Source organism: Aedes albopictus, chromosome 2, assembly GCF_035046485.1.
Source record: "Aedes albopictus strain Foshan chromosome 2, AalbF5, whole genome shotgun sequence".
Taxonomy (NCBI): domain Eukaryota; kingdom Metazoa; phylum Arthropoda; class Insecta; order Diptera; family Culicidae; genus Aedes; species Aedes albopictus.
In genome coordinates this window covers 450025683-450050094 of record NC_085137.1, presented here as the reverse complement: position 1 = coordinate 450050094, position 24412 = coordinate 450025683, and the positions used below count along the sequence as shown (strand labels likewise).

General features: G+C 41.5%; 3 protein-coding genes across 3 annotated transcripts in view; 1 reads left to right on the top strand and 2 right to left on the bottom strand.

Moving 5' to 3' along the window:
• LOC115265347 (leucine-rich melanocyte differentiation-associated protein) overlaps positions 1-1715 on the bottom strand; it is a 44151-nt gene extending 42436 nt beyond the window's left edge. The window contains exon 1 of the mRNA XM_029870031.2: positions 1546-1715. Within this exon, the coding sequence (XP_029725891.1) occupies positions 1546-1634 (89 nt within the window). The 5' untranslated portion in view covers positions 1635-1715. The remainder of the gene's footprint in view (positions 1-1545) is intronic.
• The window catches only part of LOC134288589 (uncharacterized protein DDB_G0283357-like), a 498750-nt gene that overhangs the window by 41819 nt on the left and 432519 nt on the right, over positions 1-24412 (bottom strand). The window lies entirely within an intron of this gene.
• On the top strand, positions 12213-15085 carry LOC109419674 (SAC3 domain-containing protein 1). The gene is made up of 4 exons (XM_019693909.3): positions 12213-12349; positions 12426-12605; positions 13767-14634; positions 14819-15085. Exons 1-4 carry the CDS (start codon positions 12291-12293, stop codon positions 14903-14905), a joined length of 1194 nt encoding a protein of 397 aa, XP_019549454.2. The 5' UTR covers positions 12213-12290; the 3' UTR covers positions 14906-15085.

Below are 24412 nucleotides of genomic sequence, written 5' to 3'. Positions count from 1 at the left end.
CGTTTCTTATTCAGCCGCTGGATTCCAGAATAGGCACAGTTTGAGATGGATGAACAGACGTTCGGGGTGCACCTCCTCAATCTAGCTGAAGTCAGAAGAACAACAGTGCCCAGGCTGCACTGCCAACTAAGCACACAACTCTTAGCTGGCGGCATTTGTCATCGATTGACCCATGCAAGCATGAAGTAGGAACTTGTAAGGAACGGATCTATGTTGGACGCTCTTCTTATCGATTCACCGTTTTTGGCGGCGTACTATTCAGTGGAGCGAAACGAGTTATGGCAGATGATGATCGAACATGGCTTTCCGGCGAAGCTGATTAGACTGATTCGTGCGAAGCTTGACGGATCGAAAACAAGTGTAAGGGATGCGAATAAAGTTTCGTCATCATTCGTAACCTTAGATGGACTGAAGCAAGGCGATGCTCTTTTGAACTTACTTATCAATTCTCTTGGTTAACGGCTGCAGTCTTGGGGTTTAAAAAAACGAGTTGTTTTATTCAACATAGCACTGGAAGGAGCGATAAGGAGAGTTGGCGTACAAAGGAGCGGAACCATTATCACGCAGTCGCATATGCGCGGATGATATCTACATCATCGGGATCGACCGTCGGGCCGTGGAAGAGGCGTTCCTATTTTTTAAGAGGGAGATTGCGAGGATTGAACTAATGATTAACATCACAAAGATCAATTACGTGATTGCTGGTGGTCAACGTGGTAGTGGTGGCGAAGTGGTGCTAGATGTTATAGAGTTCGATGTGGTGGACGAATTTGTTTATCTTGGTACTCTAGTAACATGCGATAATGATGTTACCCGCGAGGTGAGAAGACGGATTTCTATAAATTGGGCCTTTCCCGGTCTGCGAAAGCAGCTGAAATTCTGTAGGCTAACAAAGATAAAACTCCCGTTGTACAAGACACGGATTCTTCCGGTCGCTTTATACGGCCTTGAAACGTGGACGTTGAAAGAAGTTAATCGAAGAGCACGTAAAGTGCTGCGAACAATACTCGGCGGTAATTTGGAGGATGGCATTAGGCGGCGTCGCAGGAACTACGAATTGTACCAAGTATATAAAGAGATGGATATAGTGAAGCGTATAAAACATGGCAGGCTGCGATGGGCTGGGCACGTAGCTCGTATGCCGTAGAAACGACAAGCTAAAATTATATTTAGTAGAGAACCAGGAAGGGATCGTCGGCTTCGTGGAAGGCTGCACACACGCAGTTGAGAAGGATTTAAGGACTCTAAACGTTCAGGGCGACTGGAAGCTACTGGATCGAGACCAGTGGAGGCAGATACTTCATTCGGCGTAGACTCACCGCTACGAGTTGTAGCCCATCAAGTAAGTAACTAATCTAAGCTTAATCAACTTGCTTTCCGACTAAATGTTTATTCGATCAAAAGCACTTTCACCCGGATGTCCAAAATCCCTCCATATCAGACTTAAGTTTTCATACACATTCATTAAAAAACCGTTGTCGCAATATACTCTTGATCGTCACTGTTTCATTCTAAATTTACCATCAGTTGGCTGTTGCTACTCACAGTATATTTTTTCCTCGAGTTGCCTTACTCCACTGAATTGCGATTACGATTGATAGACCTCCTCTGGAACGGTGACCCAGTATATACATATAGATTTACATATATGCTTCTCCGAGTTGTTTTCCAGTTTACGCGAACTGCAACTCGCTGGTTCAAGTTTACGCTGTTGCAGTTGATGAACTTGTGAATACGATACTGAGATGAAATAAGAGCTCTTTCCTGCGGAAGATTTGCAATTAATCATCACATTACAACTACTTCGCAGTATTCCTCTAGAACGGCACACTTCCTGACGAAGAAGATGCATTAGGTCGTTATCTCGGAATAGTTTATCAGGCGCAATGATACGCTTATCCAACAGTGTGAATGGATGTGTGTTTGCATACGCTACAAATTGTAGCACCCGAATGGAATAAATGGCTTTGCATCTGCAAACAAATCACACAGACAATCCCCAAAATGTTGCAAAGTTCGCTTATGGATGATCCCAACTCACGTGAAGTCATGAAGATTAGGCGTTATCACTTTGCGAGAAAGGAACAAGAATTGGCAACGTGAGTCTTTCTAGATCACTGTGTGTAGAAGAACTGTTGTGTAACTTTCTGTAGCCAAGTGACCAAATTTTCCATTATCAGAATTTTGTCAGCTCGTTTTGTTTGAAGTTGAACGGCATCGCAATCGCAGACATGTCTGCCGGTCGGTGCATAGATTCAGGTCACCGAACTGGGCAAAATATAGACGTTCATTTTGGTAGAAGGTTCGCAAGCCACAATTTTATGTGAACTTTCTACTTTCGTTCTACTATCATCAGATGCCGTAGGTTCTATCTGCTTACTTCTGTCCGCCTTTGATTATTCGTTGTCTTCTATAATCTACCTCCGCTTGGCTTTTCCAAGCTTGTTTCTTATTTTTAGCTTCTTTCTCTTAGGTAGGTACATCCATATTTATTTTCCTTTCTCCTATTGTCTGAGAGTATCCTTTGAAAAGTCAAGCATCATGTTAATGTTCAAACAGTTTTCAGGAGGTTTGGAGTTTGCCTATATTTTCTATCCACTTAATATTTTGAATGTATTTTCAAGTTCAGCTAAGTTGACGGAAAGCGTTTGAGAACCCGTAAATGGTGGTGGCAACAAAGTAAATTTCGTCGGTGTCGCTATGCAAAATTAGTAATAAATTTTGGAAACGTTTGCGCGTGCGTGATTTCAATTTTTGGAGATAAGGACCATATTTGTGGCTTGAAAATGTTTGTAAACAATAATTGCGCGCCAGCGTGTCGTCATCAACGTAGCAACTGTTATGTTTTGTTGACTGGGATCAAGACATATGGCATAAAGAGGTATGTACCTATCAAGATTACTGCGTATTCAAAATCAGTACGGAAAAAGGGCTGAATACAAAATTTTCCAGATTTTCAGTGTTCGGGACCATTTTAACGCTGAATATAAAGTTTTTTTTTTCAATTTAACGATTTATTTAATCATCCCTCGGTTGGTTTAGTTCTAGGGAGCCTGTACCAATGATAGCGCTAAGGAAAACTATTTCTACAAAAATAACGAGAAGACCAACGAATGTAATCAATAGATAACTGAGATTCCATACTTTACCGCAAAAATATACAACGGAAGCTTATGGACCTGTATTATAGTGTACTTTGTGATAGGGTATCGCGCCACTTGGGCGGTGGCTTCTATATTCGTCTGTTTGCCACTATAACTCAGTCAATTTTGAACCAATTGACTTGAAATGTTGTGCACGGGTAGATACTATACCTATCTCACCACATTCCAAAAGTTGTGTCAATTGGTTCAAATTTGACTGAGTTATAGTCAGGTCACCATACAAAATGATTGCGTTAGATATTATTCGAAATTTGATATGTTTTACTATGGAAATCTAAAAAATGTACGATTCGTCTAAACGATTGTTTGGGCAAATTTTCTATTTTCCTTGTATTTTACGGCCAAAAAATAAATAATATATTGTTTCATCCCATTGACTGATGCAAATTACCTGGAAGATCCTCAAAAAATAAAAAAGAACATAAACTTATTACATAATTAGTTTTAATTGGCTTTTTTCGGTAATATGAATACTACTCGAAGTAAGAGGGAGTAAGGAAAGTAATGAAAGTATACGGTGGATAGATACGCATGCGACCGATAAGAGAAATTGAACTGAAATTGAAATTAACAGAGGGCCATTGTTGAGCAACACAATCACAACGACGATCTTCTTGTCATGCGTTCTCGAGTTGAACGACTAGGTAATAGTAGTTAGATGAATACTACTATCCCTAAACAGGCAAAAAGTTCGTGATTGTGATCTGTTAAATGTTGCTCGGCGGTATTTTCGGTTCTATCGATCGGTGGTACTTGTTCAGAGATTCATGTCGGAACGCTACTTATTGAAAACTTATTCGATCTCAAAATTTTACCAATGGAGCTTCAATATAGGGGAGACTGGGGAGACTTGATCCCTTTTTCTTGATTTGCCTGTAACTTTAAGAAAAAACACAAAACTAGATCCATTTTTCGTACAGAATGGCAGGTAAACATCTATTGCAAGTTTATACACAACAGAAGGACTTTAAATTATTGTTAAAGTTTTCAAAACTGTGTTTTTATGGAGGCATGTCTTATGATGTATTTTTCAAAAATGGGTCATTATTGATCCCCTTTTGAGCACATGGTTAATTCAAAGGGAAAATAATTCCAGAAGCTTCCTATTCATTTTCTTTTCAAGTTTTCTTGCATTTTTGATGCATATGGTGTATTTGAAATTATAAGATTTCCTTAAGGACAAGGTATTTGGAGTACATTGCTCAAAATTTCTAGAGCACCGTTTTTTAGAACCGATGAACGGATTTGGATGAAAATGCATCACGCTAATTGTTCAGTGGTTGTCAACAGCGTGATGCATTTTAATCCAAATCCGTTCATCGGTTCTAAAAAACGGTGCTCTAGAAATTTTGAGCAATGTACTCCAAATACCTTGTCCTTAAATTGTTAAAGATATGCCGTATTTTGAAAATGGGGAGACTTGATCCCTCTTTTCATGATTTGTACTAAAATACTAATTATCTGACACGTTTTATCATTGAATATACTAGAATTCCGAGTAAATAGAGGCTTCCAAATAGAATTTTATTTTTCACATGTATAATGTGTGTGTAATCCTCGAGGGATCAAGTCTCCCCATGTCACTGTTGTATACACTAAACTACATCAATTGAAATATTTATATAACAGCCTTATTTGCATAAATACGTTTGATAGTACTTTATTTATACTATGTGCTGTGAAATTTTGACACGATTTGGTTAAATTTTCACAAAGTTATTAAGATTTTTCGGAATCGCCTAAAAGATTTCTGAAGGACTGAAAACAAACCATCAGCCATTAAAAAATAATGCAGTACACAATTAAAATCAATTATAGCCAAAACATTGTCGTCTGTCCAAATGTCGTTTTGGAAAAAATATGCTAGATGAAAACTGTTTTTGATTCCGAGAAAATATAGGGGGAACAAGTCTCCCCAGGGATCAAGTCTCCTCAGTCTCCCCTATGGTTTATGATTGGTCAAAATTTCAGCGTTTTTGATTGACGTATAAAAAAGTTACAAACATTTGAATGAAAAATTATTTTGACCAAACATTTGCTGTACGGAGAATTGTTTGATACACTGTATCTGGGAGATGAAATCCCAAATTGTCCGCGAGCGATAACCCGCAGCGAGGCCTGGTATGAACCGTATATACCCAGAGGCTTTTTAATTTCGCTGGACCGCTTAACTCCCAACCATCTACGAGGGTGGCTTCCTCATCCATTCACCGAGTGGTCTGTAATCGCGTGTGAACTTTCGGCCTGTCGGCCCGCAGCGAATTGGACCTCTGAACACGAGTGTCTCGGCCTATCCACCCGTGACCCGGCAACAGGCTTAGCGAACAACATTGTTCCAAGGGGTTTCCAACTTAATTAACTACTTGTCACTGCTAATAAAACTATCGAGAAATATAAAGATGATGAACCTCCCAACAAACATTGTTGCTGTATAACAGATAAATATGCCACTGTTAAGCTCAATTTTGAAACTTTTTGCTGAATAAGCTGTTGTTCAGCAGTCATTGTTGCTTAGGCTAGTCGTGTCAGTGTACCTATACAGGGCATACCTGTAAGTAAAAGAATCTCGAGTTAAAAACCGTTCCTTTTTCCTTTCCTTTCCTAATTTGCATCGTTTGACAGACACGACCTCTTTGTCTTGAGTCGAGTCAAGTACGAGACATTGAAGAACGATGTTACAGTTGAGATCGAAATACGTATCTATCGAAGGATACAAGTTCTTAGTGGAGTTAAAAGGAACAGTACTCAATCAGATTTTCATCTATTTATCGAGCAATATTTATACATTTTTCGAATGAAAAGCTTAAATAAAAAGATCATGTGTGGGCATTTGGAAGCTAGGGTATTTGTGCCTATCTTAGCCTCATTAAGGATGTGCAACATGAAAAATCACTCACAGCGCAATGTATACGCTTCAAACTTAATGATACAAACCTTTAACACACGTGCTCACTTCCACTGTTGATCTTACGATGCACTAGAGTGGGATTTACCTTCAATATTTGATTTAATTGCGATCACAAATCGCGAGCCACTCGCACCTATCTTCAGCACACCGTAAAATTTTCATCTCATCGCGGTCCACCGGGTGGCCCCTTATTCATCTCAACAGTATTTACAGCAAATCCACAACCACTCTCACATTTTCTCATCGTAGAGCATTCTGCACTCACCCACTAACGCACTCCCTTTCCCTAGCAGGTGACAGTTTCATTGTAATTGGGTTTTTAAATTAAGAAAAATGTATTGATTTTTTGATTTTATACAATAGAGCACCTTTTTCTGAACCACCATGATTTTTTTCAGATTTTTAGAACTTCATTTTGGTACCTAAAATCGCTTTTGAAGAGATTTTTCGAAATCACCTTTTGACAGCTGGCCAACTGCTTGACAGCTCCACCCAGTACAAAATGCGTCGAGGGGTGATTCGACAAATCGCTCCCATACAAACTTCAAACTGATTTTTAAATAGGTTCCCGGGCACCAAAACTCATGAAAATTTGGATTTCGGCTCAGTTTTGCATGCAGATTCTGAATATGGAATTATCTCAACACCGCTAAAGAAGCCAATTGTTTTCCTCTCTCGCAAAGGAGAAGTCACAACAATGTGCGGCGCGACGAATCGTCTATGCTCGCTCCCCACGTTTTGCACTCGCATACATTCACAGCTGATTGGCAAATCAGTGCTGCCGAACTGGATGATAGTTCGTAAAGCTTGAGCGGTAGCAGCATATTTAGATGAAAACCAAACCAAATATTTTGAAAGAAATGGCGTTGGAAAATGAAATTATTGATCGATTTGCGTAGAAGTTCGATTACCAAGATGTTAAACCAAGAAACGACCATATTCTGATTGAAAAAACATCGAATTTGTAGTGACCAAATCTCATTCAATTAACTACTTGTTTCTTGATGTCTGGCACCGCTGTGATGCTTGCTTTGGTGCTTCGGCAGAGATGTGCGCCGCGGTTAAAACATCATTTTTGGTCGTCGGCGGCGGCGGCGTTAAAAATGAGAATTCAATATTTCGCTCTTTTACATCTCATATAGCGAAACATTTTAACAAACTATACTTTGCATATGAGAATGTAAATACACTAAAACCTCAATTTATGCATGTTATTTAAATGCACTTTTTAATTTATGCACCTTTTTTTATGACCTGCATAAATTAAGGGAAAGCTACTCAGAACCAATATTGTGCATAAGAATATTTAACCCTTCAGCGCGCGCGCTGTTGTAAAAAGTACAACACTACCAAAAAACCTCGCTTTTCGTATACAGCGCTAGCGCGGTGCAGTTTCAGTTGTTTGACGGCGCGCGTCCTGGAAGGTTAATAATGACGGTAACTATTGCAACGGCGGCTAAAGGGTGTTTATAAGGGTGAGCAAATGGAAGTCACAGGGGAGTTTCAGGGGGTTCCCAGGGGTTTCCGCGAGGTACCAGGAGATCTCCGGGGGGTTTTCGGGGGTCTGAGGGGGTTTTCGAAAGCATTGCAGAGAGTTTCAGAGGATTTTCGACGGGGTTTGGAGGCGTTACTGGTACGTTTTCGGGGGTTTCCGAGGATCTCACGTGCGTTAAACGGGTGCAAGTGGGGGTTCAGATGCGTTACATTGGGTCCGAGGGGATTTTAGAGGGATTTTGGAGGCATTTCAGGAAGTTTCAGAGCATTTTTGGCGGGATTCAGAGGCGTTACGGAAGCGTTTTTTTTTATGCACAAATTTCCCTCATTTTATGCCTTTTTTAATTTATGCACCCCCAGCCATGTGCATAAATTGAGGTTTTAGTGTAGTAACTTGTAATTGCGCACTCGTATATAGTGCGGCAGACAATTAAACGTTCCATAATAAATAAAAAAAACCCAGATTAATCCACCTAGTGGTGATAGTGCCTTTCTCGTCGAATATGTACTCTAAGATATTTCGTCGCCATAAGCCGAAGTGTTCCTGAATCCTGAAAATACTCTAGAACGGAACAAATATCATTTTCTTCTTTTGTCACAGTGCTCTTTCGTCAATGAGGGGGTGGAGTTGATAAATAATAAATGTATTAGATGAAAAAAATACTCAAACAATTAAGCAAAACCGCTTAACTCATCGGGTTTGGTAAGACATTTTCTGGAGGACTCTTCACCTTAAAATTTAAAAATTTATTGGTTTATTCATTTGTGTCCTTCCTCAAAATGTTGAATTCCGATCCAAAGCTTCCAAGGGGGGACCTCTCTTGACTTGAGAGAAAATCGAAATTTGTGTCAGCCTTGTTCAGAAAAGCAAGAACCTTATCAAAGCCATAATCGAATTTGGAAACTTATTGATGGCTCATATTCCTATGTTATGTATTATGTTAAACGTATAAGCAGAGCTGAAATAGTAGTTTACGCAACAAGGTGCAGAATGAGGATTTTTACAGCACGAGTCATACATTTATCCAACGAGGCTTGCCGAGTTGGATAATTACGATGAGTGTTTTAAAAATCTAGTTCTGCACCGAGTTTCGTACAACGTTATTTGCAATTTCATAAATTACTACATACTTGAGGCAAGATTTGAGGATAATTTTAAACAAAATTTTTTCATCAAACTCCACACTGATGTTCAAAGCCATGTTTAAGAAAGTGTGATCATAGCAGGTTATGCTGTGTAGTTGTCAGAAATTTTTAAACCTGCGTCCAGAAGCATCAAGACGTTGATCAAAACTGAAAACAGTGCTGTAATGGTTCATTACGCAACGCAAATCAGTGCTGTAATGAAATATTACCGCACTGCTAATTTGGTGTGGGAAAGTAAGCCTTTTCCTGTCAGATTTGCGTGAGGGAAAACAGCCTATTACGATGAGGAATTGCAAAAATTTTAAACCTCTCAGTTGACTGCTTGACCACCTTCACTAGCACTGGATGCCGAACATTATCAAGACATTTCAGCATTTTTATTTTCTGCACAGTTTAGCCTTTACTTCATTATCATTGGTTATACTGCCGTTCTACGCATGATTATCCCATGTTATATGGGATTCCCATATAACATGGGACAATTGGGCGTGGAACGACAGTATAAGATTCATGTAAAATTTGACAAAAACAAAGTGCAAGCAAGTAAAATTTCCCATAATAAAACCCATTCAAATTTCAACCGTGTTACAGAGCGCGATGGCTCAACCAGTTGCATCAAAATTGTGCGCAGTAATTTAAGTGCTATAAAATTAAAATTTTGCATCTAATCCTGATTCTGCAACACTGCCGGTAATCTTAGGTGTGGTCAGAGCTTGGTCAAAGACTATTTTCCTGCTGCCCGTTTATCTGGTTATCGAACATTTTTGATGATTTGCTATTTCGCATGCATGGGTTTGGTTCAATTTTTAAACTGGCCACTTCCGGCTAGACATCTGGAAACGGTTTCGAAACACACCCGGTTCAGATATGTTATTTAGAGGATTGATTGGTGATTATCGGTGATATACAGCTTGTTTAGCGTTAAGCGTTTCGACCTACTATTCTTCGGTCATCATCAGAAGCATTCAGCAGGATTCACCCCTTCAACTTCGTCAGTTTACTATATTAGTGATTCAGATATGGTCTGATTATCGATAAAGCCGCTTCTTGGTGTGTCGCATGTCAGGGTTCGGTTCACTTTTTTAATTGGCCACTTCCGGCGGGACACCTGGAACCGGTTCCGGAACACAACTGGTTCAGATATAGTCCTGCTTACCGTTCATCTGGTTATCAAAAAAGTCGCTCTTTGATGCGTCGCATGCATGGGTTTGGTACACTTTTATAGTTGGCCACTTCCAGCGGGACACTTGGGACCAGTTCCGGAACACCACCGGTTCAGATATGGACTGAAACTATCTTACTACTTACCATTCATCTGGTTATCGAAAAAGCCGCTCTTTGATGTGTCGCATGCCTGGGTTTGGTTCACTTTTTTAATTGGCCACTTCCGGCGGGACACCTGGAACCGGTTCCGGAACACAACCGGTTCAGATATGGTCTGAAACTATTTTCCTGCTTATCGTTCATCTGGTTATCGATAGAGCCGCTATTTGGTGTGTCGCATGCCTGGGTTTGGTTCACTTTTTTAGTTGGCCACTTCCGGCGGGACACCTGGAACCGGTTCTGGAACACTATCGGTTCAAATATAGTCTAAAACTACTTTCCTGCTCACCATTCAACTGGTTATCGAAAATGCCGACACCCGGAACCGGTTCCGAAAGACTATCGGTTCAGATATAGTCTGAGACCATTTTCCTACTTCCCGTTCATCAGATAATCGAAAATGCAGTGGTTTGATAGGTCGCATGCATGGGTTTGTTGCATTTTCATATCTGGCCCCTTCCTGGGGTACCGGTCCGGAACACCTAAATGGCCATAACTCCGGAACGGCTGGACCGATCTGAACCATTTTCAATAGGAAACAATGGGGCAATATACCGCGTCGAATGAACCATCGGTCGTTGAAATCGGTTCATATTTACTATCTAAAAATGAGGTGACCTTTTTGTACACATACACACACACATACATACATACACACACACACACATACATACACACAGACATCATCTCAACTCGTCGAGCTGAGTCGATTGGTATATAACACTTGACCCCTCCGAGGGCTCTATCAAATTTTCGTTTTTGGAGTGAACATATAGCCTTTCGGTACACCTTGGTGTACGAGAAAGGCAAAAATCCATAATAATTCTTAAGTTATGGCATGAATTGAATTATTAGAACCTGAATTCTTCAGATTTCATTACATCGGAGAAAATTGGGTTGATTTTGAAATTCCTCACATTTTGTATGTATGTAATAAAAATTGACGAAAAATTTGAAACCTGATTTACTCGAAAAGTGGGTTTTTGTCACTTACACCCCTTTGCTTCTAACCCCCTCAAATATAAACGAACGTTGTTATGACATCACGCGGGGAAAAGCATGCATGCTGTCATTGCATGCTTTATACACCTTGTGTGAAGAATATGATATTTGCTAGGATTTTTATATGATGATATATAAGTGACTAAAAAGTAACTAAAATCTCAACAGGATCATTGAACGAAATATTTTGTTTATTCGGCAATGAATGACATGCATTCATTTTGGGAGCGTTTAAACTTAAATCGATTATTTTCTGAAGAATATTGGGGAAATTCTAAGTTCGGTGGCGTGATGAGTTTTAAGCTGGCGGCGTGCTAGAAAATCAAAACATCCGGCGGCGTGAAGTAATAAATCTCGACGGCGCACATCTCTAGTCCTTGAGACAAAATGAGATGAATATAGGTACTAGGCCGAAGAAGGGGGCTTTTACCCTAGATGCGATTTTTTCTTAGTGTACTGTGGTATACTCCTAAGGAAAATTAGAAAACGACAAGACTTACACCTGGCAAATTTGACAGGTACGGATCCTGAGAGGTGGTCTATACTGCATTATATACAAGACAGGTAAAGTCCTCGGAACCGACTCTTCAACATTGAAATCGATGTGTCAACTTAACAAAAAAATTAAATGTTCAACCGAAAGCAATATTTTTGAGTTATTCTGCGTTATTGCGTTCAGTTTTCTTTAAGCGTGTAAAAAAGATATGTGTCATTTTTGCATGCTGAACTACCAGATGTCGCTTTCGGCAGCAGAAAGATTTAGAAATAATGTTAATGGTCCCAAGATTAAATATTAAGTGTTTACAGTGTGTTCGTTTTGTAGTCTTGTCGTAGTTACACCTTTTACATTAGGCTTTTTTTTGGTTGATACGAGCAACCGCGTACTAGGTATTCAGCGTATTTTAATCCTCCTAATGCGCATCACGTTGGGAACAGCTCGCTGTAGTGCACGGTTTGAGTCAAAATATGACCCTATTGTACAAGAAGGGTTAAGAACAATCAAGAATTGCCCATTCACCCATTCTGGAATTGTTTTATGCGCCTTTAAGTCGATTCAATGCATATGAAGTTTAATAAAGTGTTTTTGTAAACTATGTTTTAAATTCAAATTTCAAGCACGCATTTAACATCGACCGTTCCAAACAGCTGGTCTATGACAGCTTGATGTGATTGGGACTCAGGGACGTGTATGATTGTAAACAAACTCATTTTAGTTATCCCACAGCTCTGCATGCAATCCGTGTCCTACCAGAATGGAATCCTTTATCCGTGGAAGCTGCGAATCAATGTGTCCAAAAGCTGAAATAGACATGTAAGTTGAAATCCGGTTTCTTTCACTGCTACTGGGACGAAAAGCACGATTTCCACTGGTTCTCTCTTTTTTTCAGGCGCACTCGAGAGAGAATGCTTCACTTTTACGAACTGAAACGGGGTAGCCGAACGGAACCGGTGCAACGGTTGGTTGTGAAGGAATTTGCCCGGTCGGCTGCGGGGGTGAGACGTCCCAAGCATTGGGAGATTCGAACGGTAGGCTGCTTGAAACGGACCGTGGAGTACCTCTTGACTGAGTGAGTAGAAAATAATTCAACTGGTTTTTTTTTTATTTTTACTTGTGTTCACGCCGATTTGAGACAGAGTCGTATATGTTCTAGATGTTCTTTGATTATTTTGAACAAGGTGGTAAAAACTAAACGTCAAGAAATTAAAAATTATTGTAAATGAACAAAAACTTTTACTCACTTTCTATTAAAATGCTAGCCATTGATTTTGATTAAATATATCTGCAACCTCTAATAAAGACTATGCAATACATAGTATTCATTGTGTTAAATTATATAGTTCATGGTATTTACAATGCAATGTCTCTTAGACTTCTTGGATGTATTAATTGAGTGGCCCACACAGAAAAAAAATATGTAATTGAAATTCAGCGAGATATCATGCACATAAAGGGAATGCTAGAGTTAGTGCACTTTTACATGAGATATAATGTAAAATTACATTACCATCATGTAAATTTCCGCCAACCTTCGTGTAAACCATCATGGACACCAACCGGTTACGCGACTATGGGCGGAAATTTACACGAACGTAACGTAATATTACATGATATCTCATGTAAATATGCACAAACTCTAGTATTCCCTTTATGTGCATGAGTTTTCGATGAATTTTACATGAATATTTTTTTCTATGCAGAGGCAAAGGTGTGTAAGAGCCGATTTCTTCACCTCGGCTTAACCCGTATGCCAGGCTACCCATATAGTTAAGCCTGGTTTAACGGCTAAGCCAGGGTGAAGAAATCGACCCTAAGTGACCATATTGTCGATTTTGAGGCTTGCCTCATCTACTTGAAAGTGGATTTTTGTCACTTACACCCCTTTGCTTCTAACCCCCTCGATTAGTCTTTTTGATTCATATTTTTTTCATTACTAATGAACGATTAACCACGGATTATTCTACGAAAAAGTTGTTGAGTCAGGCAATCAACCGACGATTTGTGAAAAACGGGGAAATGTGTAGGAATTTAAATTGTCGACACTCGAGTATTCGACACTGAAGAAGTTTGTAAGTCGCAGGCAAAATCCGAAGATAAGTTGTTGAAATAAATGGAATTTGCTCGTTCTTTCTATTTTTTTATTTTTAATTTTAACTTATCTTTCAAGGGACATTCCATCACCAACCTAAAAATGTATTTTATTCGCTTATGTAATGCCTAACCATTTCAGAGTTGTACCTGACGAACGCCGACCATACAACTTCCGGTACGAATTCATTTTCGATCGACTGAGAGCAGTTCGTCAAGAGGTAGTTATGCAGAATCTTGCAGAAAAAGACACCCTGGACATTCTGGAACCGGTAGTTTGCTTCTTAGCTTACAGTGCCTACGTACTATGTGAATCGCACATAAACGAATTTGACCCGAAAATTTGCAGCATCCACCTGCAGGAATGTCTCAAAAAAGTTCTTCGCTGTTACGATGACCTGGACGAGGAGTCCACTCCCTATAACCAAAGCCGTAGAATCAGGATGGAGGCACTCTATCTAGCTTTCAACTTAGGAAGCAGTGAGGCTCTGACTAGAGGCATCAGTCTTCCCAAAGACATTCGGAAGCGCCTTTCCTTGCAACTGTCAATGAACATCGAATACCTCCGCCATAACTTCCATCGGGTGCTCCTATCCATCCAGAAGCTTCCACCCCTGGAAGCAGCACTAGCCACCCTCAAAGTCCCAACAATCCGCCAACAGCTACTGCTCCGATTCTCGACCGCATTCCAAAGTAAGGTTCTATCCGTTCCGCTCGAGTGGATCGGTCACGTTCTCCTCTATCAACGGCCCGAACATTCGTCGCTGATCGAAGACTGCCACCACTACAACCTGCAACTGGTTCAGGTTGACGAATCTCCGCCACCGGATCAATCAACCGTGGCGCAACGCACTTCTGCTCCGGTAAGCACACCGAAAGATGCCTGGTGGGACGAGGACAGCGACGACGAGAAGGACAAGGATCACAATCTGTCAGCAGTCATCAGCAGCGTGCTCGCCGGGAAGTCGGTGAAATTCGAGAAGACCCGATTCGATTCCAGTAAACCGGTGGTAAGTTCGATGTGTCCACTGCTAAGCTCAGTAGGTTCAGTCCATGTCGCGATCTGTGAATGCTCGCAACTCGATTTACCTACTGACTTAGTTGTGTTCCTACAAATTACCCCTGCTTCAATTGATTAATTTCGTCTTGTTAAATCTGTGCGTTTTCTTTATCTCGGCCAATCCAATCGTATAGGTTCAACCGCGGCGGATGGAGTTTGTCGATCGGAAATTGAGTGCGATGACGTCGATTTCGGGCATGCTGTTGGAAGGGGAGTGCTAAATTTGTGGACAGGTGGATCATCAAACAACGCTCAATGTGATACGTTAGAATGCAGTGATCTCAATACAATCGTGCAGTTATTTGTTGTAGTGTCGTCCGTAAAAACCAACAAGTTTGTGTCAATTTCAATGTTCTTGAGAATTTGAAAATAGAACTTACGATTTATAACGTAAAATATCATTTGAGGTATTGCATACTGAGAAAGAAATCCATCAATGGATAAAGAAAAATCTTGTCTGCTTTCTTCATAGTTGTCGATTTTTCAAATGTGAATTAAATTAGACCTAAGAATATTTAACATTTGTGCGCTACCGGCACCTTATGCCTATAGAAAAACATATCGGTTTTAGCATCGGAAGGAACCATTACGTGCCTGCGTAGTGCTTTCAATCGTGACTCGTTAGATATGTTATTGCTAGCAATTTTAAACTGGAACGTATACATGACCGTCAACAAGGATTGTTTCAGCTGCTGAATAAGGTAAGTGGTGTAAGTTCAACTCCTAGCATTTCCAAGCATTTTCAGGTACTTTTTTAAAATCATTTAAACTCTGCACAGTAATCTGCTCAGAAAACTTTTATACATTGAGTTTTACTGTGGAGATTTCGGATTTCAGCAAGGGACAACACAGTACTAGGTATTAGCGTTTTGTACATGGTGCATTTGGTGCGTGGGTGAATCTTTTTCGACCACTGTTTCTTCTGGAGCCCGTAGTAGGCCCGACTTCCGCTGATGATGCGCCTCCGAATTTCACGGCTCACGTTGTTGTCAGCCGTCAGTAAGGATCCGAGGTAGACGAATTCCTCCACCACCTCGAAAGTATCCCCGTCTATCGTAACATTACTACCCAGAAGGATCCGGTCGTTTTCGGTTCCGCCTACCAGCATGTACTTTGTTTTTGTGGCATTCCCCACCAGTCCGACCTTTGCTGCTTCGCGTTTCAAGCGGGTGTACAGCTCTGCCACCGTTCCAAATGTTCTGGCAATAATGTCCATGTCGTCCGCAAAGCACACAAATTGACTGGATTTTGTGAAAATCGTTCCCCGGCTGTTGAGCCCGGCTCATCGCATCACACCTTCCAGAGCGATGTTGAAGAGTAGGCATGAGAGTCCGTCACCTTGTCGCAGTCCCCGGCGAGATTCGAATGTACTGGATAGTTTACCCGAATCTCTTATTACGCGGTTTTGCATACCGTCCATCGTTGCTTTAATCAGTCTAGTCAGCTTCCCAGGAAAGCCGTTTTCGTCCATGATTCTCCATAGCTCTGCGCGGTCGATACTGTCGTATGCCGCTTTGAAGTCGATGAACAGGTGATGCGTTGGGACCTGGTATTCACGGCAGTTCTGGAGGATTTGCCGTACGGTGAAAATCTGGTCCGTTGTCGACCGGCCGTCGATGAAGCCAGCTTGATAACTTCCCTCGAACTCATTCGTTTTAGGTGACAGACGACGGAAGATGATCTGGGATAGCACTTTGTAGGCAGCATTCAAAATAGTGATCACCCTGAAGTTCTCACATTCCAAATGGTCGCCTTTTTTGTGAATGCGGCAGATTACCCCTTCCTTCCACTCCTCCGGTAGCTGTTCGGTTTCCCAGATCCTGACTATCAGCCGATGCAGACAGGTGGCCAACTTTTCAGGGCCCATCTTGATGAGTTCAGCTGCGATACCATCCTTTGTTGATTTTTTTTTACCCGCCACTATCCCCCACACCAAAAAACTCACACAGAGAGTTCCGTGGTAGTGAACGCAACTATCTAAACTCTATGCAGCAAAGAAAAAATTAAAAAAAAAAACAAATATATTACAAAATTAATAGCAAGGAAACGGTATTGATAGTGTTGGGTGTGACATCCCAGTGGAACCGATTGTTCCTTTTAAGGGAGCCACTTTCAACTTAAGTTTATACAAATAAAATTAAAGACTAATATTAAATTAAAGACTTGTTTGTGATAGGAGGTGCAAAATTTCTTAACCAAGAATGCTGGAAACATGCAATTTATAGTGTTGTTTTAATTTCTTTTTGAATGTAAGACGGTTAGTTATTTGTTTAAGCTCATCAGGGACTTTATTGTAAATTATAGGACCAACGATCGAAATTCTTTTTTGCCCGAGTGCGGTACAAGCTCTGCTTTGATGTAGATTATTGGGACGTCGCGTGGAGTATCGATGAGAAATAGAAGGCATTTGAACATTGTGGTGAAAGTTATCTCTGTGAAGTGTATCATAAACAAATAAAGCTGTTTGCAATTCACACAGGCCATTTATAGGAAGTATGGTATGTGTACTGTCAGAGTAAAGCTGTAAAGATGGGAATAAAAACGGTTTTCCAGCTGGTTTTGAGCTGGTGAATGGCATCCTTAACTTCCCTCAGCGTGGGAGTTGGTTCATTTCCGTCCTCCGCTGCACTGGCGTCGTCGTTCCTTCCGTTGCCGTGGGCTCCCGTGCCTACGTTCTCCACGCCGTTCTGGTGCTGATCGAAGTGCTGCTTCCACCTTTCGATCACCTCACGTCCGTCCGTCAAGAGGCCTCCGTCTTTATCCCTGCATATTTCGGCTCGCGGCACGAAGCCGTTGCGGGATGCGTTGAGCTTCTGATAGAACTTCCGTGTTTCTTGGGAACGGCACAGCAGTTCCATTTCTTCACACTCCGCTTCTTCCAGGCGGCGCTTTTTCTCCCGAAAGAGGCGGGTCTGCTGTTTCCGCTTCTGTTTGTAACGTTCCACGTTCTGTCGGTTCCCTTGCTGCAGCATTACCGCCCTCGCTACGTTCTTCTCCTCCAAAACCGTTCTGCACTCTTCGTCGAACCATTCGTTCCGTCGAATCCGTTCCACGTACCCGATGGTGCTCTCGGCTGCGTCGTTGATGGCTTCTTTCATTGTACTCCTGCAGCCTCATCGAGCTCGCCCTCTGGCAACGGGGCCTCGAGATTCTGCGCGTATGCTGAAGCGACACCCGGTTGTTTCAGCTGCTCTCGGTTGTACCGTGGCGGTCACCGGCACCGTACATTGTTGATGACGGAGAGTTTTGGGCGCAGTTTGACCATCAGCAGATAGTGGTCGGAGTCGATGTTGACGTCGATAATGTCGGAGAAGTGCCGTTCGTCAATCAGAACGTGGTCGATTGGAGATTACGTCTGCTGTGGTGATCTCCAGGTGTAACGATAAGGGAGGCTGTGTTGGAAAAAGGTGCTACGTATGGCCATATTTTTGGAGGCGGCGAAATCAATGAGTCGTAGGCCGTTTTCGTTCGTCTGCTGGTGGGCGCTGAACCCACCAATCGTCGGTCTGAATTCCTCCTCCTGGCCTACCTGAGCGTTGAAATCTCCTATGATGATCTTGACGTCGTGGCTTGGACAGCGATCGTACTCGCGTTCGAGCTGCGCGTAAAATGCGTCCTTGTCATCATCAGTACTTCCGGAGTGTGGGCTGTGCACGTTTATTATGCTGAAGTTGAAGAATCGGCCCTTGATCCTCAACCTGCACATTCTTTCGTCGATCGGCCACCAACCGATCACGCGCCTCTGTATATCACCCATCACGATGAAAGTTTTGGGTGATTTCATTACAGAAATATGGGCCGCGAACCTCTAAAATAAAAAAGTATCGCGCTTGCAAAAGATGCGATGCACTCGTTGGCGTTCGTGTCGTACGATCGTGAGCCACAGACGTACGAACACATCGCACAGCAAAAATTTGCGATGCGATGGCATTTTTTTTTTGTAGCGCGTAAGCACACGTTCGCGATCAATTTCCACCACTGCCTGCCACTCGGACGTTGACCAACCGTCCCTAACATGGGGATTAGACGCTGTTGTGAGCCGCTCCTTCTGGAGAACAGACGCTCAGGTTTGCGAAGCAAACCCCCCCTTCCCTGTCAGCCTACGACCAAAGTTCCCACCGGGGTTGGTTACACGATCTTCCCTAAGGTTGCTCATAGTTTCCGGCCGGTACCGCGTGGAGGTAGGGATAGGAGTTGCTGGGCAGAGGCTAGTGGATCACAATGGGATCTGAATTGCGCAGCATACCCAGCCTTTACCGTGCCAATGATGACTTCATTAATTTATTTAGATAACATCTAATTCATGATAATACTGAATCGACAATTTGCCGCCATAATACTCGATTTGCAGCTGCAGCTCTCCAACCACGGTCACGCCCAACACTCGCCAGATCACGCTCCACCTGGTCCGCCCATCGTGCTCTCTGCGCTCCACGCCTTCTTGTACCAACCGGATGGTTAGCAAACACCAACTTTGCAGGGTTGTTGTCGTACATTCTTGCAACATGCCCTGCCCACCGTATCCTTCCGGCTTTGACCACTTTCTGGATGCTGGGTTCGCCGTAAAGTGCAGCGAGCTCGTGGTTCATCCTTCTCCGCCACGCTGCCGAAGATCGTCCTTAGCACCCGTCGCTCGAAAACTCCGAGTGCTTGCAGGTCCTCCTCGAGCATCGTACATGTCTCGTGTCCGTAGAGAACCACCGGTCTTATTAACGTCTTGTATATGGTACATTTGGTGCGGGGTGAATCTTTTTTGACCGCAGTTTCTTCTGGAGCCCATAGTAGGCACGACTTCCACTGATGATGCGCCTTCGTATTTCACGGCTCACGTTATTGTCAGCCGTTAGCAAGGAACCGAGGTAGACGAATTCTTCTACCACCTCGAAAGTATCCCCGTCTATCGTAACATTGCTGCCAAGGCTTGTCCTGTCTCGCTCAGTCCCACCTACCAGCATGTACTTTGTCTTAGCCGCATTCACCACCAGTCCGACCTTTGCTGCTTCGCGTTCCAGGCGGGTGTACTGTTCTGCCACCGTTCCAAATGTTCTAGCAATGATATCCTTGTCATCCGCAAAACAGACAAATTGGCTGGATTTCGTGAAGACCGTACCCCGGCTGTTGAGCCCGGCTCGTCGCATAAAACCTTCCAGGGCGATGTTGAATAGTAGGCAGGAAAGTCCATCACCTTGTCGTAGTCCCCGTCGAGATTCGAATGTGTGATGACTTCCAGTCTTTGAATAAAATTAAGTTTACCAACTTTACTTCACATATACTATTAAAACCCTCACCATCTGAGGCTAAACTCAATGCAAAAGAAATCAAATTGTGTTAGGGATCCATGTATGTACTAACTCTTCGAAGACTGGAAAGTGCTAGTACGCAAGGAACATACCAGAATCTTTATTACATGTTCCATTATTGGAATGGTATTACTGCTAATGTTAAATCTCGGGTCTTCTTACTGGGGAGAATTAAGCGGTAATCAAGGGTGATGCTAGGTTTCCGATGCATGGCCAATTATCAGTGCTCTTGTTTTGTTTTCTATAAGAAAGAAATTTCTAAGAAAGCAAACCAAAAACTGTATCAAAATCGATACTTTATTACCCTTCAATGGCAATTGAGTAATGCGACATGCACTACACTAAGGATACGGGTAATGTCACAATAGATCTAAAAACTGGTCGCAGTGACAGACCCGGACAGGAATAAAAAAAAAACAATCATTGAAATCAATACTAGACAGCACATACTTGTAACTTATGCTCAAGAAAATTCTTGGGGAACTTTGAATATTCCCAACCCCCTTCGTTTCTCACCCCTGAAAACGCCATAAACTCGTCTTAACTCCACACGTTACCTTTTTCTCACAAATCAAGTTCATCCCTTATATCAAGTAGGGTGATTTTCCAATTGTTGCGCGGCTAAAAATTCGCCAATGGAGTGTGCAATAATAGGCGAGTTTTAGCCGTGCAACAATTGGAAAATTACTCGACAAGATGAACCACGATGTCGCTCTCGCCAAATTCCGTAAGTTGGGTATCGGTAATAGTTTGCTGTCTTGGTTCTACTCATACCTCACTGGTAGCACAATGTCTGTCAAAATTGGAAATCACGCTTCATCTCCGTTTGCAGTTACCTCAGGTGTCCCTCAAGGCAGCCATCTTGGACCCTTTTTATTCCTTTTGTACATGAACGACGTGAATTATGTACTGGACTGCTTCAAACTGTCATACGCGGATGACCTAAAACTGTACCACATTATCAAGGGCCAACATGATGCAGATTTCTTGCAGCAGCAACTCGCAACATTCGCTAACTGGTGCCATGTCAATCGCATGGTCCTAAATGGGTCCAAATGCTCGATAATTTCATTTGGTCGGAAAAAATCTCTAATTTTTTACGATTATTGTCTAAATCACACTCATCTAAAACGAGAATCTACCGTCAAAGATCTGGGTGTCTTGATGGATTCTCAGTTGACTTTCAAGGACCATGTCGCCTATATGGTTTCCAAGGCGTCTTCACAATTAGGTTTTATATTCCGTTTTGCTAAAAACTTCAAAGATGTTTATTGCCTAAAGTCGTTGTATTGCGCACTTGTTAGACCGTTGCTCGAGTATTGCTCTGTAGTTTGGGCTCCGTTTTATCAAAACGAAATACAGCGTATCGTGGCGGTGCAACGAAAGTTTATTCGCTTTGCTTTGCGTTTTCTCGCTTGGCAAAACCCCTTGAATCTGCCAAGTTATCCAAGTCGTTGCAAACTCATAAACTTGGAGCTTCTGCATGATAGAAGGAACGTTGCTAAAGCCTGCTTCATATCCGACCTTCTTCAAAATCAGATCGACTGCTCTTCGTTGCTTGGTCAGATTGGAATCCACATTCCAAGTCGGTCTCTTCGTTCCTATTCTTTTCTATCCATTCGCCATGCCAGAGCCAATTACATTATAAATGAGCCGATGCAGAGTATGTGCCGTGTTTTTAATAGTTGTTTTGCTGTTTTTGATTTCAATGTTTCTCGTGTAGTGATTAAGCATACACAGTTCGAAAAAAACCTGTAAAATTATGACGGATCGAATGTAACAAAAGGACCCCGTTATATATGATGGAAATTTTTGTGCGATCTTAAAATTACATTGCAGATATCTGTAAGAAAATACATATAAAGAAAAATTGAGCTCTGAGTGAGAATTGAACTCAGATCCTTGGGGTGTGAGTAGCAAGCCCGAGCACTCTCGGCTATCTCATCTTGTTGAATGGCAGACAGTCAAAGTTAAACTGCTTCTACCAAAATGCACGCATTCCCGACATGCTTCGGCTGCTGCAGAGAGTACTGAGAGAGACAACGGGGAAACCGCCACAGCTGCGAGCAGCCGTTCGTTTAGCTGATGACGGAGAGTGACTGGCATGTTTTATAGCAGATGCATGTAAATATAAAGCGAATATGCTTTAAAATCTGTAAACAAGCCGTCTGACCAGCAGCGGGCTGCTCGGCTGACGTTAAGTGTTGGTGATTTACATTTTTCTGCCGCAAATTTCAGTTGATCTTCAACTTACGTGCTGTTTAACTTTCATATTTTTTTGCTGTGTAGATTTAAGCAAATTTTATGTTAGTTAATTAAGTTATGTTAGAATAGCTGTGTCATTTGGGTCTGTATTTTTACCTGTTGACAAATAAATAAATGTTAAATGTTAAAGAGCATCATCCGGCTAAGTGGACCACTCTCGGAGAGGTTTTGCAAACCATATTAAGAGTAGCAATAGAACTGTTTTAAAACCTGGCTGAAAAAATTCATACTCGAAAAGAGGTTATGATGATTGTTGTTGTTTTTTTTCAACGAAAATTATGACAGCTCAAAAAAACAGAGAAGCTTTTTCAATGGCACGTAAAGTTCAGGAAGAGATATTATTTGCAAGTAGAAAGCGATAATTTCAAAGTAATATTATAGTAGTTATATTGTTGCTAGGCTTATGCGGAATCACTTTTACCGTAAATATTGGGGTTGCAGAAACATAAAATTAATGCGCTTCGAAAATGGTCAATATTATCATCTTGGAGTGAAATAAATCAATTGGTCAATTTGGTAAAACTATCTCGAATTACAAGAAAACTCATCTAAGAGAGTCAATTTATGTGAGCATGCTATGGAAACGACGGCAAACTATCAATTCGCTGCTAATTTGAGCAAAATTAACTATTTTCCAATCACGTATCCTATTCTTCAATATGGCGACGCCCATAATTAGCGAAAATAAAACGAAAGCAAGTTTACTTGTATGATTACACCGTAACAAACCTAGCAGTTTCATAGTTTCTGCTTTTCCGCCAACAGATCTTCTTCTTTATGGCTCGACATCCCTACTGGGACTTGGCCTGCCTCGCTTCATCTTAGTGTTCTTAGAGCACTTCCACAGTTATTAATTGAAGGGCTTTCATTGCCTGCCATTGCGTGAATTTGTATATTGTGAGGCAAGTACAATGATACGCTATGCCCAGGGAGTCGAGACCGGAACGAGAATCGAACCCGCCGTCTCCGGATTGGTGATCCATAGCCTTAACCACTAGGCTAACTGGAGACCCCATCCCGCCAACAGATGTCGCTACTAATTGAACGGATCGCCATCTGTTGAGAGTTTGAACAGTTTTATTGTGGTAATAATGAATGCCATAAGGATTACATATAACAGAGTTTTGTTTACTCTTAAAATCTGGCTTTATGGATGTCTTCAAGTACACTATAAAACATTTCAACAATGGTTTTCATAAAAGTAGTCATAAAACTGTGAGTTTTAATTATTGCTGTACACTAAATCCTTTTTTTACACGACTTTTTTTTACGCGATTTTATTTTGCACGATTTTTTTTTACGCGATTTTCTCGAAGTTACGCGACTTTTTTTTACGCGATTTTGGTTATTTGCGGAGGGCAAATCGCGTAAAAAAAGATTTCCCTTTGATTTTTTTTACGCGATTTCACGAAGTTACGCGAACTTTTTTTACACGATCTTTTTTTGCGCGGACGCATCCATCGCGTAAAAAAAGGATTTAGTGTAATGAAACCCTAATAAAAATCAATCAAAACCAATCAGCAATGGAATTGTTACTTGGGATAATATTAGACGACGGACACCCATTGGCCCAATGAAGAATTTTCCGTTCGACGAAAAGTTTTCTCCGACTTGAGTGGGAATCGAACCCACACTCCGTGACTTCCAATACGCCGGCTTGTGGCGCTAATGGCACAGCCACGAAACCATGTTTTTCGATGGCGAATGTCTCATTCTAGGACGCTTGTATATTTTAGATCTAAAGATCTTAGGAAGTGATTGACGGATGTACACAATTTGGGATCACAAGTCTTTTTATTTGGATTTTTCTTACATCTAGCTGCTTAGCTTCTCATATTTTTGGTGCTGTCAATGTCTCTTACGTACACAGATCAAAAATAGAGTGTAAAATTCTGTAGCATATGATGCACATAATTGGAGCGTGGTATATCACAGAAGTTTACATGACATATCATGTGAAAGTCATAAAATATCATGTAAACTTCCATTATATGTCATGTAATTTAGCATGACTCTGAGAGTTTATATGACATATAACACAAATTTACATGATATATCATGTAAACCATCATAACACTAAGTTTACATGACTAAAATGAAGTTTACATGTCGTGTAAATCTCATTATTTTTATCTGTGTACATAATACACTATTTACTCACAA

What these genes read in the sequence shown, in the direction of transcription:
- LOC109419674 (XM_019693909.3), top strand. Translation starts at nt 12,291, where the DNA reads ATGGAATCCTTTATCCGTGGAAGCTGCGAATCAATGTGTCCAAAAGCT. An exon ending in GTGGAGTACCTCTTGACTGA is followed by an intron (nt 12,606 to 13,766) that starts GTGAGTAGAAAA and finishes TAACCATTTCAG; the next exon opens with AGTTGTACCTGACGAACGCC. An exon ending in TCGATTCCAGTAAACCGGTG is followed by an intron (nt 14,635 to 14,818) that starts GTAAGTTCGATG and finishes CCAATCGTATAG; the next exon opens with GTTCAACCGCGGCGGATGGA.